This window comes from Pseudorasbora parva, chromosome 21 (assembly GCF_024679245.1).
Source record: "Pseudorasbora parva isolate DD20220531a chromosome 21, ASM2467924v1, whole genome shotgun sequence".
Classification (NCBI taxonomy): Eukaryota; Metazoa; Chordata; class Actinopteri; order Cypriniformes; family Gobionidae; genus Pseudorasbora; species Pseudorasbora parva.
Genome location: NC_090192.1, coordinates 17,569,195 through 17,583,965, shown reverse-complemented (window position 1 = coordinate 17,583,965; position 14,771 = coordinate 17,569,195). Strand labels below are relative to the sequence as shown.

General features: G+C 45.8%; 1 protein-coding gene across 1 annotated transcript in view; it reads right to left on the bottom strand.

Annotated features, from left to right (window-relative positions):
* arhgap23b (Rho GTPase activating protein 23b) overlaps window positions 1-14,771 on the bottom strand; it is a 266,684-nt gene that overhangs the window by 93,008 nt on the left and 158,905 nt on the right. The window contains 5 exon segments of the mRNA XM_067429696.1: window positions 9,318-9,638; window positions 9,744-9,881; window positions 9,961-10,000; window positions 10,228-10,339; window positions 11,476-11,631. Of these exon segments, the coding sequence (XP_067285797.1) occupies window positions 9,318-9,638; window positions 9,744-9,881; window positions 9,961-10,000; window positions 10,228-10,339; window positions 11,476-11,631 (767 nt within the window).

Here is a 14,771-nt window from a genome sequence, read left to right as displayed (position 1 = left end):
AATGAGGGTTACATACGTAACCGAGACGTTCCCTTTCAGTCGGTCACATTCGACTATGTCGATGTTGGAACTGACAGACGAATTATGATCCCTACAAAAATGGCAGGAGGCTGGCCCTTCCAGCGTCCTGCTTGAGTGCACTGGACTGTCTTGTATGGTACAGAAGTCAGGGCTCCAAGCAGGGAGGTCAGTCACTGCTATTTCTGCAAGACCCACACAGTGTGACTATTGAAAGCGTGCCCGTCTCGGGAGATGGTACGCTGCGGAGCCACATCCTTCGGGAAATTTGGCACCCAGCCTACACACACGTTCCACAAGCATACGGGTGCAGGCATGGCGTCAGACGGCCACAATGTCGGACACCGCAGGTTTGACGGAGGAGCTCAACAGGGTTAGCTGTTTCCGGGGAACACAACTGGAGACAATAGACGCACGTATCTGGCCCAGAGGGCGGGATTGGCATTGCAAGCCGAAACTTAGAACGAGCACTTAGCGCTACTGGCCACTGGGGGTGAGAATGCGGGAATAAACCAGGTCTACATGGAGGCTATAGAATCTAGCGAACGTGTTAGAGGACTCTGAAGTGCTCTGAGCACTAGAGCCAAGTCCCAAGAGGGTATCGAGTTTGGACGAGGAGAATTTAGCCTCCTCGCACCTCTGAGGAACCTGACGAATAGGTTGTGCTTCCCTACGGACTTACCTGCAACTGCATCGTGATACGCCGCTATTGCTGCAACTTTGAGGGTGGAGGGAGACAGCCTTTGCTCTAACACACCTTGCAGGAAAGAAAGCACAATGCCAATCGAACACCTTCGGGGGTCTTCCTGGTGGGAAGAGCACCACACAACGAATAGGTTCCACTTCAAAGCGTAGAGGTGCCTCGTAGAGGGGGCTTTAGCTGAAGAGATGGTGTCTACCACTGCCTGTGGTAGCCCACCTAGAACCCCCGCGTCCCGTCCAGGGACCAGACATGGAGATTCCAGAGGTCTGGAGGCGGGTGCCATAGAGTGCCCCTTGGAATAGGCCAAGGAGGGGCTGTTGCGAGAAGAGTTATTTATTGGAACCAGGTCCGGTTGGGCCAATAGGGCGCAACTAACAAGACCTGCTCCTCGTGCTTCCTGACTTTGCACAGGTCTGTGTAAGAAGGCTCACTGGGGGAAACGCATATTTGTGTAGGTCTCCGGGCCAGCTGTGCGCTAGTGCATCCATGCCGAGGGTAACCCCAGTCTGGGAATAATACATCTGGCAATGGGTCGAGTCCGAAGAGGCAGACAGGTCTACCTGTGCAGCTCCAAAGAGGTCCCAAATCAGCTGGACCGCCTGGGGATGGAGTCGCCACTCTCCCGGAGGTGTCGCCTGCCGTGAGAGCTCGTCGGCTGTCCGGTTGAGCACACCTGGGATGGGAATGGCCTGAAGCGACCTCAGCTGCTTCTGACTCCAAAGGAGGTGGTGGAGGGCAAGTTGGAACATGTGACGGGAGCATAGACCCCCTGACAGTTGATGTACGCTACGGCCACAGTGCTGTCCGTAAGGACCATTACATGCTTGCCACGTAGCAGCCCCTTGAGGTGACACAGTGCCAAGTGTACTGCTAGGAACTCAAGGCAATTGATATGCAAATGCATTGAGGTCCCGTCCACAGACCTGAAACTGCTTGTCTGTTGTACGTGGCCCCCTAGCCTGTGGCAGAGGCATCCGTGAAAATTACAGCATGCCTGGACACTAGTTCTAAGGGCAACCCGGGCCCGGTTGGACCATGGGCTAAAAGTTTGGCGGCAGAAAGGAGTCACTGGGACCTGGTACTGACCGCTCTGACACGCCCAGTTCAACACCGACTGGACTTGCTCCTCTGTGAGGCACACAGTCTGGCTGACTGAATCCAGCTCCATACCGAGGTAAGAGATCCTCTGTGTAGGACAGGGTTTGCTCTTCTCTAAGTTGACCCGAAGGCCCAACCGGCTGAGGTGACTGATCACCAGGTCCCTGTGTTCGCACGACTGCTCCCCAAACTGGGCGAAGATAGATGAGGACGCGAACGCCATGTTCTCTGAGCGGAACCATAGTTGCCTCTGCAACCTTCGTGAAGGGCAGGACTTTGTACTGATATGCCCTCCCCTCGAACGCAAAGCTTAGGAACGGTCTGTGTCGAGGAAGGATAGAGACATGAAAGTACATGTCCTTCAGGTCGGTCGCTACGAACTAATCTAAACATAAATGCGTTTCTGTATTAACATCCGGAACGGAAGCTTGTACAGGGCCCGATTCAGGACACGCAGGTCCAAGATTGACCATAAACCCCACCTTTTTATCGGCTGGAGGAACCGGCTCAACCGATATACTTGGCAGCAAGTGAACATTTTGTCCTCAAAGTTGATGTGTTTGAAGCAGGAAAAACTGACAAGCTTAAGTATTTGTGCGAGTTTGACAAGGGCCAAATTGTGATGACTAGACAACTGGGTCAGAGCATCTCCAAAACTGCAGCTCTTGTGGGGTGCACAGCAGTCAGTCAAAAGTGGTCCAAGGAACGAACAGTGGTGAACCGGCAACAGGGTCATGGGCGACCAAGGCTCGTTGATCCATGTGGGGAGTGAAGGCTGGCCCATGGTGTCCAACCAAACAAACAAGCTACTGTAGCTCAAAATGGTCAACACGTTAATGCTAGTTCTGATAGAAATGTGTCACAATTAGGAGTGTAAAGATTCACTCGTTTTCTCAATGCATTGATTACAAATCCTGACGATGCATATGCATAGATCTTAAAATCTTGAAAGATATCGGTATCTTCGGCCGATACTCGATATAAAATGCTAAGAATCGTATGAATCGCTATTCAATAACGATTCAGTTCTTTAAAATTAACATTTGTTTATATCTATTACATGCGTGAATTAATAGACGTTGTGCCATGCCGCAAACCACAGCTCTACTTCACAAACATGCGCTGGGCTTTTTACCGCCTTCACTGGGTTGCGCTCGCGCTCCGTCTGTAGCTCATTCTATAAAATAAGATACTGAAGTTTTACGGAAATGGGTCATACCTGAGCATTTGAAATACAACCCTGCTTATTCAAAGATGCACATTTATTGCATGGACGGAGCAAACACATTTGTAAGTGTCTAAAATGCACACGCACAGTTCTGATGAATGATACATGAAATTTAACTTAATATTGTTTAACTGAATATACAAAGCAAACTGCTAAAGTAACTACAACATTACCAACACTGAAATAAGAGTGTGTGGTTTATCTCTCATCAGAGGCGCATTAAAGTTGTGTCCGATACTATAGCAACAGTAGACACTGGCGTGATTACTTTCAGGATCAACATCATAAGATAAATGTTCCGTATAAAGAGAACAAAGAGGGATTTTCTTTCTATTCCGTGAAGAAAAGTTAGTTTAGGATTAGCTGGAAAAGTGCCTGATATTTCCTCTTCATGGAAGTAAACACACAATAATTAGCATTAACTAACAATACTTTTAAAGCCTTTTTAAATGTTGTAGGCTATTAAAGTAAAGCGTGTAATAATAAAACAATAAAGTAATAATATGAATAACATTAACAATGAACAAAAGGTTTTTTGGTAACACTTTACAGAAAAGTTTGTTAGATAACAAACTAATAATGAACTGCAATTATGAAGCATTTATTTATCTTTGTTAATGTTAACATTTGCTAATACTTTATTAAAATCTTGTTAACATTAGTGTGAACTCACATGCAATGTGAACTAACATGATCAGCTGGATTTTTATTAACAAAGATTAACAAATTGTCAGGATACACACACTGGACAAGGTTACGGTGAATAGACAAGAGGTTTTATTGCTGGGACTATATGGGGGGCTGTGATGAGGTGACGAGATGCAGGTGTGGGTGATTAGTACTCTGGTGTGTGTGAACGCTGTGTGCAGGAGGTGAGAGAGTCTGGCAGATCTGTGACACTACCCCCCTCTCCAGCAGACCAAGGACCCCGACGTCGTGGTGGCCAGCCGCGGGGACGAGGAGCAGGTCGATTAGGAACCCACAACTGCTCCTCAGGTCCATAGCTTTCCTAAATCCACCAGATATTCAAGATGACGACCTCGATGTCAGGAGTCCAGGATTTCATGAACGGAGTAGATGGCATCAGCTTCGACGGGGGGGGGGGGTAGTGAGGCTTGAGGAGGGAGACATGGAACACCGGATGGATACGATAGTGAGGAGGTAACACAAGCTTATATGTAACGGGGGTGACCTGTCTTTCGACCTGGAAGAGACCCAGGTAACGAGGACTCAGTTTCTTTCAGGGCAGTCACAGACGGATGTCCTGGGTGGAGAGCCAGACGAGTTGTCCCGGATGGTAGGTGGGAGCCTCTTGTCGTCATCTGTCCACGAACTGAGTATGTCTGCGCACTGCACACTGCCCGCTGAAGATGGTGGTGAGCCTCGTCCCAGACCCTCTCGCTTTCCCGGAACCAGTGATTGACTGAGGGAACATCGGAAGGTTCACCGGACCAGGGAAACAGAGGGGGTTGAAAACCAAGAATACATTGGAAGGGCGTGAGACTGGTGGTGGTTTGACGGAGGGATTTTTGGGCATATTCGGCCCAGGCGATGAACTGGTTCCAGGTGTTCTGGTGGTGCTGGCAAAAGGTCCGAAGGTACTGGTTGATCTCCTGCACCTTCCTCTATGACTGTCCATTGGCTTGGGGGTGATAGCCGGATGCAAGACTGACGGTGACCCCCAGGAGGTTGAAGAACGCCTTCCATATGCGGGAGATCTGGGGTCCACGATCGGAGACGATGTTTTCTGGGATACCGAAGTTGCGGAAAACTTGAGTGAACAGTGCTTCGGCCGTCTCCATTGTGGTGGGAAGTCCTTTTAGGGGAATCAATTTACATGCCTTGGAGAATCAATCAACTACGATGAGAATACACACATTACTGTCAGAGGAAGCAAGGTCAGTGAGGAAGTTCACCCGCAAATGGGACCAAGGTCATCATGGAATCGGGAGAGCAAGGAGCTTGCCAGATGGTAAATGGCAGGGAACCTTGGATACGGCACACAGTTGGCATCCTTGGACGAACCGTTTCACATCCCTTGCCATGCCACGCCACCAGAACTGATGTTGCACAAGCGAGACAGTCTGGGCGGTCCCCGGGTGGCCAGTACCCACGGATGAGTGGACAAATTCCAGACGTTTTTTGCGAAAAGTTTAAGGAATATAGCGTTGGTCGGTCGGCGGGGAACCCCGGCATAGCAAGTTTGAGGCGAGGGGCCTCAGCCAACTGACTGTCAAAATCCCACTGGATGGGATTTAGGAAGACACTGGAAGGAAGGATGGGCTCAGGAGTTTCAACTACATCGGAGGGAGGGTAGAGTCGAGACAGCGCATCTATTCTTGGAGCCTGGATAATAGGAGATGTGGAAATTGAGTGAAGAACAAAGCCCACCGGGCCTGACAGGGGATTTAGTCTATTAGCCTCTTTGAGATACTAAAGATTCTTGTGGTCGGTGAGCACTACGAAGGGATGACGTGCTCCCTCCAACCAGTGTCTTCATTCTTCCAGTGCGAGCTTGATGGCAAATAACTCCCAGTTGCCAATGTCGTAATTCTGCTCCGCCAGGGACAACATTCTGGAGAAGAAAGCACATGGAAGAGGCTTGGCTACGTTCTCCTGCTGCTGTGATAAGATGGCTCCAACTCCAGTGGTTGACGTGTCTACTTTTACCCAGAATACCTTGTTCGGGTCGGGGTGGCACAGGAGTGTAGCAGAAGTAAAGGCCTCCTTCAGGGTCTGGATCACTTTCTCAGCCTCTGGATTCCAGGCTAGCATTTTCGGATTGCCCTTGAGGAGGTTAGAAGGCGGTGCAGTGAGCAGGCAGCCTACTCACAGGATGACTGATTTCACTTGCGGGTTGACACAGCCGCGGTTCAAGTTTTTCCTAGTTATGGACTTAACTTTGTATGGTGTTGACGAGCCGGCTGTGGTGAGTTTGAACTGCCTGCAGAGGTCGCTGGAGATAGTTATCGGCTGACCCAGAGTCAATGAGAGCTGTGACTGTAACAGAGCATTCGGCAGCAATCAACATCACATTGGTAGATAGTGGAGAGAAAGTAACATTGGGACTTATCACAGAACTCACCAAGAGACATGGAGGACAGATGAAGCAAGCCTTGATATAATGATCATTTGCTCCACAATACAGACAGAGGTCCTGGGGCAGCCGGCAATCTCGCTCAGTGGGAAATAAAAGTGCGTGCTCTGTTTGCATATTCTCTGGTTCTGGTGGCAGCAATCTCTCTGTCTGGAGGGAATAGCGAGCAGACTGCAACGGGGATAATTTAGAATAAAAACCTTGAGCGCGACAATCCACTCGAATGGATACTTGAATAAATTTCTCTGGACCCAAGGAATCATCGTAAATAGCAAGCTGTAGACAAAGTGCGGGGTTAAGGCCGTGATGATATGTGGTGATCAGTACTCTCTCATTCCATCCGCCCGCTTCTTTGATGTGGGAGATGAAACTCAGGAGGGAACTGGTAGCAGCACTGGTTTGAAACCAGATCGTCTCCGCCCATTGGAGCACATGACCGTATAACTGGGAAATGACGAAGGATATTTTGGACCATTCTGTTTGGAAGAGTTGTGGCTGCACTTCGAGAGCGAGAGAGCACTGGAGGAGAAACCTGTTGCAGTCCTCCTCCAGACCAGAGAAGGGCGCTCATTTGACCATGAGACCGGCCATACAGACAGGTGAAGAAAGGGTGGTGGTATCGGTGACAGTGGTGTTTGTTGTTGCCCTGAGTTCAGTCAACTCTCACTGGAGAATGTCTGCAGGTTCCTGAAATGGATCGTGGAGACCCGGATCCATTTCTGGTCTTGGTGTACACACACTGGACAAGGTTACGGTGAATACACAAGAGGTTTTATTGAACCACAAGGCAGTGAGTGGAGCGTGAATGGATAGATGAGTATGGATCAGTCTTTCAGGAATGCATTGAGAGAATGGCAAGATACACGAACACAACGAGGAAGGCACTTAGATGATGGGGAGAGACTCAGAACACAAAGTAAACACTGGAGACAAGTAATTGCTTGGCGTGGCTTTGGAAAGAGCCCAGAAGGGAGAATGTGGAGTGAATGGAAATAATGAGCTGTCTTTAAAACAGTCGTGAGAGGTCTACAGACACTCTTTTTTATACTTTCTTTTTCAGAGTACTTACATTTTAATTATGTATTTATATATAAAGAAAGTTTAAACAAATTTGGGAAAAAAAAGTTTTTTAACCAATTCCTACCTACCCTACCTTTAACTATGAACAACACCTCTCTTCAACATTAGTTCATCTTTGTTAACATTAGTTACTAAAAATCGAGCTGTTCATGGTTTGTTTATGTTAGGTCACAGTGCATTAGAGGGTTACTTCAATGATTAGCATATGGCTTTTTATCAGTAGAAACCCTGGAGTATAATCAAATGATTTTGCTTCCCCCCCTCATATCCCCCTGAGAAAAGAGTTTTATGCAATTTATTTCTGGAAAAATTCCTCCCGTGACACAAATTGACGATATTTGCGTCATCTTTGGAATTTTTGGACAGAGGCTAAAGACTACAGCCAGCAGAGGGAGCTATTTCCTGGTTTTCAACCCACACATGGGGATGGGAGATCACACTCACAGCACAGCTCGCAGCTGCAGGCGTTCATTTAAACGGATGCTAAGCAATGTAAGTGTTTTAACTTCTCAAATTAATTTCTATGAAAGTTAAGCTTCCAAATACATGTGAACTGAAAACACGCCAGACTGAACACGCGTTGTGAATGTATGCCGCGATTCCGCAAATGTGGTCGCGATTATCTCAACTCTCATCACGAGAGCTCATCAGCTCATTTATGACATTAATTGTAATCTGACTGCTGCAGCGTTAATGCTGTGAGACTCACATGGCTACTCGATCGTTATCTTGAACAGACACGTTCAAGTATTTAATTGTAGTGTCTGTTCTATAACTCAGTCACAGTAATCCAGTAGCGGTGGCTTTGGGAATGGCCTCACAGGGCAGCAAAGCATTCTGGGAATCGTAGTCTTTCATCCCTATGGGACAAAAATACATTTTCTGTATTTTCTCAGTCTAGATGGCACCAAATTCAAAAATAATTTCACATTTCTACTAGAATAATGACCCAGTTTAAATACAGATTCATCTTTCCAGCGCTGACGTACCCCTTTAAACTAATGTTACCCAGATTTTAATAGTGCTTTAGCAAATGGTAAAATTATTCTTAACAAAGATAAATAAATGCTTTATTAGTGCAGTTCATTATTAGTCCATGTTAACTAATGTTGTACACTGTATAATTCACACCCTACCTAAGATACATTAGGGGAAGCATTTTAATAATTTGAATTGGCAAAAATTGTTCTTGAATCAAAACGAAAACCCATGAATCGTGAATCGAATCGATTCGCTGCCTACCCAAAGATTCACAGCCCTAGTCACAATATATACTGCATCGCAGTTTATTGTGTATGGGGCAACAAACTGTAATGCCCATGCTGACCCCTGTCCACTGCAGAAAGCAGCTACAGTGAGCATGTGAGCATCAGAACTGGACCACGGAGCATTGGAAGAAGGTAGCCTGGACTGATGAATCACGTTTTCTTTAACATCACATGGATGGCCGGGTGCGTGTGCGTCGCTTAACTTGTGTACTCATTGCACCAGGATGCACTATGGGTAGAGGAAGTGTGATACTTTGTGCAATGTTCTGCTGGGAAACCGTGGTTTCTGCCATCCATGTGGATGTTGTTTTGACATTTTTAAATAATTCTAAAATGTATTTATTGTTCTAAATATTTGTAAGTTAATTTATATAGTTTTTTTATGTTTTAATCAGCGCTGGGTGAAAATGAATTGTGATTAATCACATCCAAAATAAAAGTTTGTTTTAACATTGTGTGTGTGTGTGTTTGTACACTCTGTATAATTATGTATATTTAGAAATTATTTGCATGCATATACTGTATATAACATTTTATGTAATATAACATTTTTATTAAATATATACATGCAACTATACAGAGTACACACACATAGTATATTATGTAAAGACAAACTTTTATTTTGGATGCGATTAATCACACAATTTTCCCCAGCACTAGTTTAAATGCAAAAATAAAATAAAACAATGTCAAAACAAACATATAAAATAGAAATAAAGATACGATTTAATAGCATGTTTCCCCTTCTCTCGTGATATGTTATGGCAAGCCAAATCAAAGGTTATCACTTTGGACAGAATTTTTCTTTTTCCCTCCGTAACAAACCCCGTTATCAGTCTTGCTGTTATCTCTGATGACTCTGATCCAGCTTAGCATGTCATCCCTGTCCTCCGTCTGCAGCAGGTACTCGCAGAAGACCTGAGTCGTCAGTCGCAAGGTGTGTTTACGCTTTGTCTCACTATATGCAATGTCAATTAAGCAGCCTCGAATGCTGATTGGATGCTCATCTTCCCCTTGCCCATTGCTGTGACCTCCTGCCCCAGCTGCATGAAGCACCGCCTCCCGCTTATCCTTGTAGAGGAAAAGCGAGTGAGAGCGCAACACACAGAAGGCTCGTTTCCATGGTCGCATACCACTGCCCACTTTCTAGATACAAAAACAGAGGTCTCAGGATAGCCCACAGAAGTACTTGGCAATGTCTAAAATGTAATTACATGAGTAATTAGACAGATACATGAACTTGTGTCAGACCTTTCCTTTCTCAGTAAGAATCTGTTTATAATGCAGCCAGCCTTCTTTTCCAATGTCAGTGACAGTGATGCTCCCCAGTTCAGAGGTAGAGTGACGTTTAGAGTGCGCTTCCTCTGCCACTCGAAGGCTCTCTAGAGACTGGAAAAAACAACACATTATCAAAATCTCTTAATGGATGAAGAATTACTGTAATTTAGGTTGGATAGAGAGAACTCACGCCATCTGTGAAAAAGCTTTTGACCCGTTTTGGTAGTCTTCTGGAAAAAAAAATGAAAAAAAAAATGAAAAAAAAAAAATGAAAAAGAACAGAATAATTCCTAGGTATTTGTAAAAATATACTAGACCTGAAGTGTCTAAGTATAGTTGTATATACTTGTCTATTGATGAGACATCAAACAGCATAATATGTGCATTGTGCCGTGGTTGGACAGAGAACAATGTTATGATACTTCTAGCTGTCTGTTCTGATACTCATTGCACTCACGAGAAAACACGGGTCTCCTCCTTGAAGCTATTCAGACCCTCGTCACATGACTTGGAACGCTCCGTGGTAATGGCCATCAAGTAGGAAGAGCGACGGCTGTTTTTGAGAATGCCTGTTAAAAAAGACAGCGTAATAAAGTATAGTAAAGAGAAGTAAAGAGAATATAATGCACAAAAAAGAAAGAATTAGGAGGTTACAATAGATGAGTAAGTGAAAGGATAAATGTTAGGGCTGATAAATCACACATTTATCATAATTCTAAAACCTGCCCAATGCTTTCTTTGTCTGTAATGTAATACCACGTATTCTAGCCAGTATGTGCAAAAAATATATATATTTTATAAAAAGTTTAACAAAAAGCATCAGAGACTATATATATTATAATGTTTCATGAATATTTTGTAATCCAAATGACTGCACTCCCTTTTGTGTACACACTAAGAAGTTGTATTTGAAGTTTAACAATGACAGCAACATTTAATAACCCACTTGTTTTTAGGGTGTTAATTGTTTTAATGGAAATGCTAAATATGATATTATACTTAATATAGTGAAATTCATTATAGATCATAATAATTATAAACATATTGTTGATTTGACCAATTACTGATTAATTTTTACATCCCAAATTAATTAATTAGAATAAAAAGAATTACCTAATAGGAGTTGGAAACTATTATATTATATAACTACCAACTATTAGTAATATTTGCAAAAAAATAAATGTTCTTAAGTTAATAGCATTAAAATAGGGGCCTGTGTTAATGACATATGTAAAAAAGAGGGGAAAAATATAGATGTTAGAGACACTGAGTGGCAATGACAGTAGACAGATAAAGAGACACATTTAAAGGAGATTAAATATGCAAGAAATTGACACACCGATGCAACAGAGTTACAGGCAGTACAATGCTGAGAAAAGTAAAATACAAATAAGAAACATAGTGAAAGATAGAGATGTTTACATGACAGTTATAAATGACATACTGTATAAAGTTGCTATTGGATAGACTGATGATTACCAGTGTCAACAGAGAGGGGGACAGGGATGATTAAGACTGTGACAGTGAGATAAACTGGACAGGCGTCTGGCAGAAGAAACCGATCAAGATGGGTAAACCACAAGACCAACAACATGCACAAGTGTTTCGAAAACCAACTAAAACGTAGTTCCTCAGATAGAGGAACAATAGAGGCCACTGTGAATGGAGCTGGATTTGGGGTGGTGGGGAGGAAGGGACAACTCACTGCAGTCTGTGTAGAGAAGGCTGGTAAGGAGGGAGGTGAGGATTGGACAGACAGGACTAGTGGTGTGGGCAGAACCCTGGCACAAGCTGCTGGACACCACATTGGACGCTGGCACGTGGCGAGCACACAAATCTACACTGGGACTGGTGAGCTCATCTATCAGAGGATCAGTCAAAGTTAGAGGTGAAAGTTAGAGGGATGAGAGAGGTTTTAGGTGGTATGCTGGAAAGTGTAGGCTGCTAAACTGGCTCCACTGACAAAAATATTTTAGTCTTCCATAAATCAAGTCCTTTAGTTAACCATAAATCAAGGGTTCTAATATGGATGAAGTAATTTGCAGCAATTCTAAAACTTGAACCAAACTATATTAAAACTTTTGTAAAATGAATACTTTTTTGTGCTGATTGTGGTGAGAAATCCACAGATATCATTTGGAATAGATAGAAGATGTGCTCATAGTGTCACAGTTACGCTGCAATTACTACCAATGAGTGGCAGAAAGACTATGTGGCAGAGTTAGTGTTCAGCTTAAAAACACAAACACTTATAATGGAAAAATAAATGCTGTGTTATTGACAGTGCAAATAGATGCAACAACAAAAACAAAAAAATACTGTAGGAGTCTTGTTTGGCTTTCACCAGACCAAGCTCCATTTAAGATTGTGAACATTGGTCTGGGGAGTCTGCTATGCATTTTCTACTGCACAAGAGGCATGATAAACAAGCACAATTTAAATGACTCTGAAAGCAGTTCAACCAATCAGACCACAAGAGGCATGATGAACAAGCACAATTCAAAGGATTCTTTATGAAATTCAACCAATCAGACCACAAGGGGCATGACAAACGAGCACAATTCAAAGGATTCTGTATGCAAATCAACCAATCAGACCACAAGAGGCATAATCAACGGGCAACCACTCATCACTTCTCTATCCGCGTATTAAACCCACCAATAGTGTGCCAGGTGGATAAGCCCGTCTGTGATTGGTTCCCGCAAAAGTGTAACAGAAGCAGTAGAAATAACTAAGTAGTTTCCAGACTGAGCTTTAGTGCAAAATCAATTCGCCGACAGATCAGGCTGGGTTTACCCAGTCTAATAGGAAACATCTTTTTACAGCTTACCGAAAGACAGAAAACGAAAGATGGAAAAAAAATGGATTGCTGCAATCCACAGAAACAAGTGGAATCCTGGCAAACAAACATGGTTCCCTTATCGAGGGAACTTCCCACTGCGTCGGAATGATGAAATGGGGATGCTCCCTAAGCATCAGCGAATCTGAAGTCCGAATAGACACTAGTCCAATCTGATTCGCGTTCGTGACGTTATTGTGATGGCATACCCAGAAGTATAAAAGGGGAGCTCTTCAGCATAGCGCTCTCTGTATTGTCTGTCTATTTACTGTTATTCTGTCCAGGTGCGAGTGTGTGTGTGTGTGTGTGTGTGAAAGAGTTTTAGTAGTAAAAATGGAAAGAGAGTTTAAGCAGTGTGTGCATCCGTGTCCCCGCTACATTTCGGGCTCGGGCACACACCTGCTGTGTGTGCAGTGTCTGGGTTTTCAGCACACTGGGGCGGCTCTCGAGGGAGCCGCCTGTGAACATTGTGAGCGGCTGACACTCAGACTGCTCCGCTCTTGGCTGGCCTTGTTTGATGAGACCGGCCAGCCTCGTGAGCCCCATGGTTCTGGACCCGCGGTCGCTGAGGTGGCTCGGCGTCGCAGATCAAGGGGTTCACAACGGGACTTGTCAGAGGGTTTTGGGACTGCTGCAGCACTTTCCCAATCCTCCTCTGACAGTTCAGAGGATCTTCCTCCCCATGTGGAAGCCCGCTTTGCGGCCTCTTGCCCCGGGTTGGAGGGTCAGATGCTTGTTCTCTCCGGTTCCGAGAAGCCGGAGGGGACGGGCATCGAGGCGGGGGATGAAGCGGGAAATAATACGTTTCATCCTCCCGCCCATGAGGCGCTGGTCGAGGTGTTGACCCGGGCGGTGGCCAAATTAAAGATCAATTGGCCACAAGAGACGCAGGAAGTCCAGCCACCCAGCAGGCTGGATGACCGGTTTCTTTCGCACCGGGTCCAAACACCGCGCCAGGCCTTACCATTCAAAGCCCTACTCCTTGCGTGTTTCCAATCCCCCGGTGTTGGATTATTCCAATGTTCTGGGGGCACGCGAGGCGAGCTATGGGGCAATGCCGTGGGTGGAGGATGCTCTCGCGAGCTATCTTTTGCCCGAATCGGCATCGTCCTTAAAGGCCCCAGCACTGCCCACCAAACCCCGTTGGGACACCTCAGCTTTGGTGGGCAAGGCTTATATGGCGGCTGGGTGGGCTGGTAGTTCTCTGCATACTCTTTCTGTCTTGCAGGCCTACCAGGCCGACCTCCTAAAAGAGCTAGATGAGGGTGAGGGTCCCTCTCCAGAGGACATTTCAGAGCTGCGGAAGGCCGCAGATTTGTCTCTCCGCATTACTAAGGAGATGGCCCGTGCCATCGGCCGCTCCTTGGCTGGTATGGTAACTGTGGAGAGACATCTCTGGCTGAATTTGTCGGGGATAAAGGAGAAGGATAGAGCCTTTCTCCTGGACTCCCCAATCTCGCCTTCTGGTTTGTTTGGAGACGCGGTTAACACCGTTGTTTCCAGACACCAGGAGGCGAAGAAGCAGTCAGCGGCCTTCCAACAATACCTCCCTCGCCGCTCTAAGCCCGGGAAGGCTGGCCCTAGCGGGCAGCCTCAGCCGTCCTCTAGCTCCTCGCATTGACAGATGCAGAAAGAGAGTGTCGCCTCTAGAGCCCCTCCTCCGGGAGCTTGGCTACAGACGCGACGTTCTCACCAGCAGCCTTCCGCTCCTAAGGGCGATCTAAGGAACGTCCTTCAGGCTCGGAAGGCTGCCGGGAAGAAGTCCTAGCTATGGCAGGACTTCTAAGGACGGTCCCTCCCACAAAGGGTCAACCGAGGTTGCTTCATTCATGGCGCCCTCGAGTGCTTCGAGTGCTTCCCTTTGGCCTAGCCCTCTCCCCACGCACATTCACGAAGTGCATGGATGCAGCTCTGGTTCCTATGAGGCTTCAGGGCATCCGTGTACTAAATTATATCGACGACTGGCTCATATTAGCCCAGTCATACGAGATGGCAGTTCGGCATCGAGATGTCGTTCTGTCCCACATAAAGTGCTTGGGGCTGAGACTCAACACAAAGAAGAGTGTGTTGACGCCATCCCAGAGGATTACGTTCCTAGGGATCGTATGGGATTCGACAACGATGCGGGCACAATTGTCTCCCGCGCGAGTCGAGACCGTATG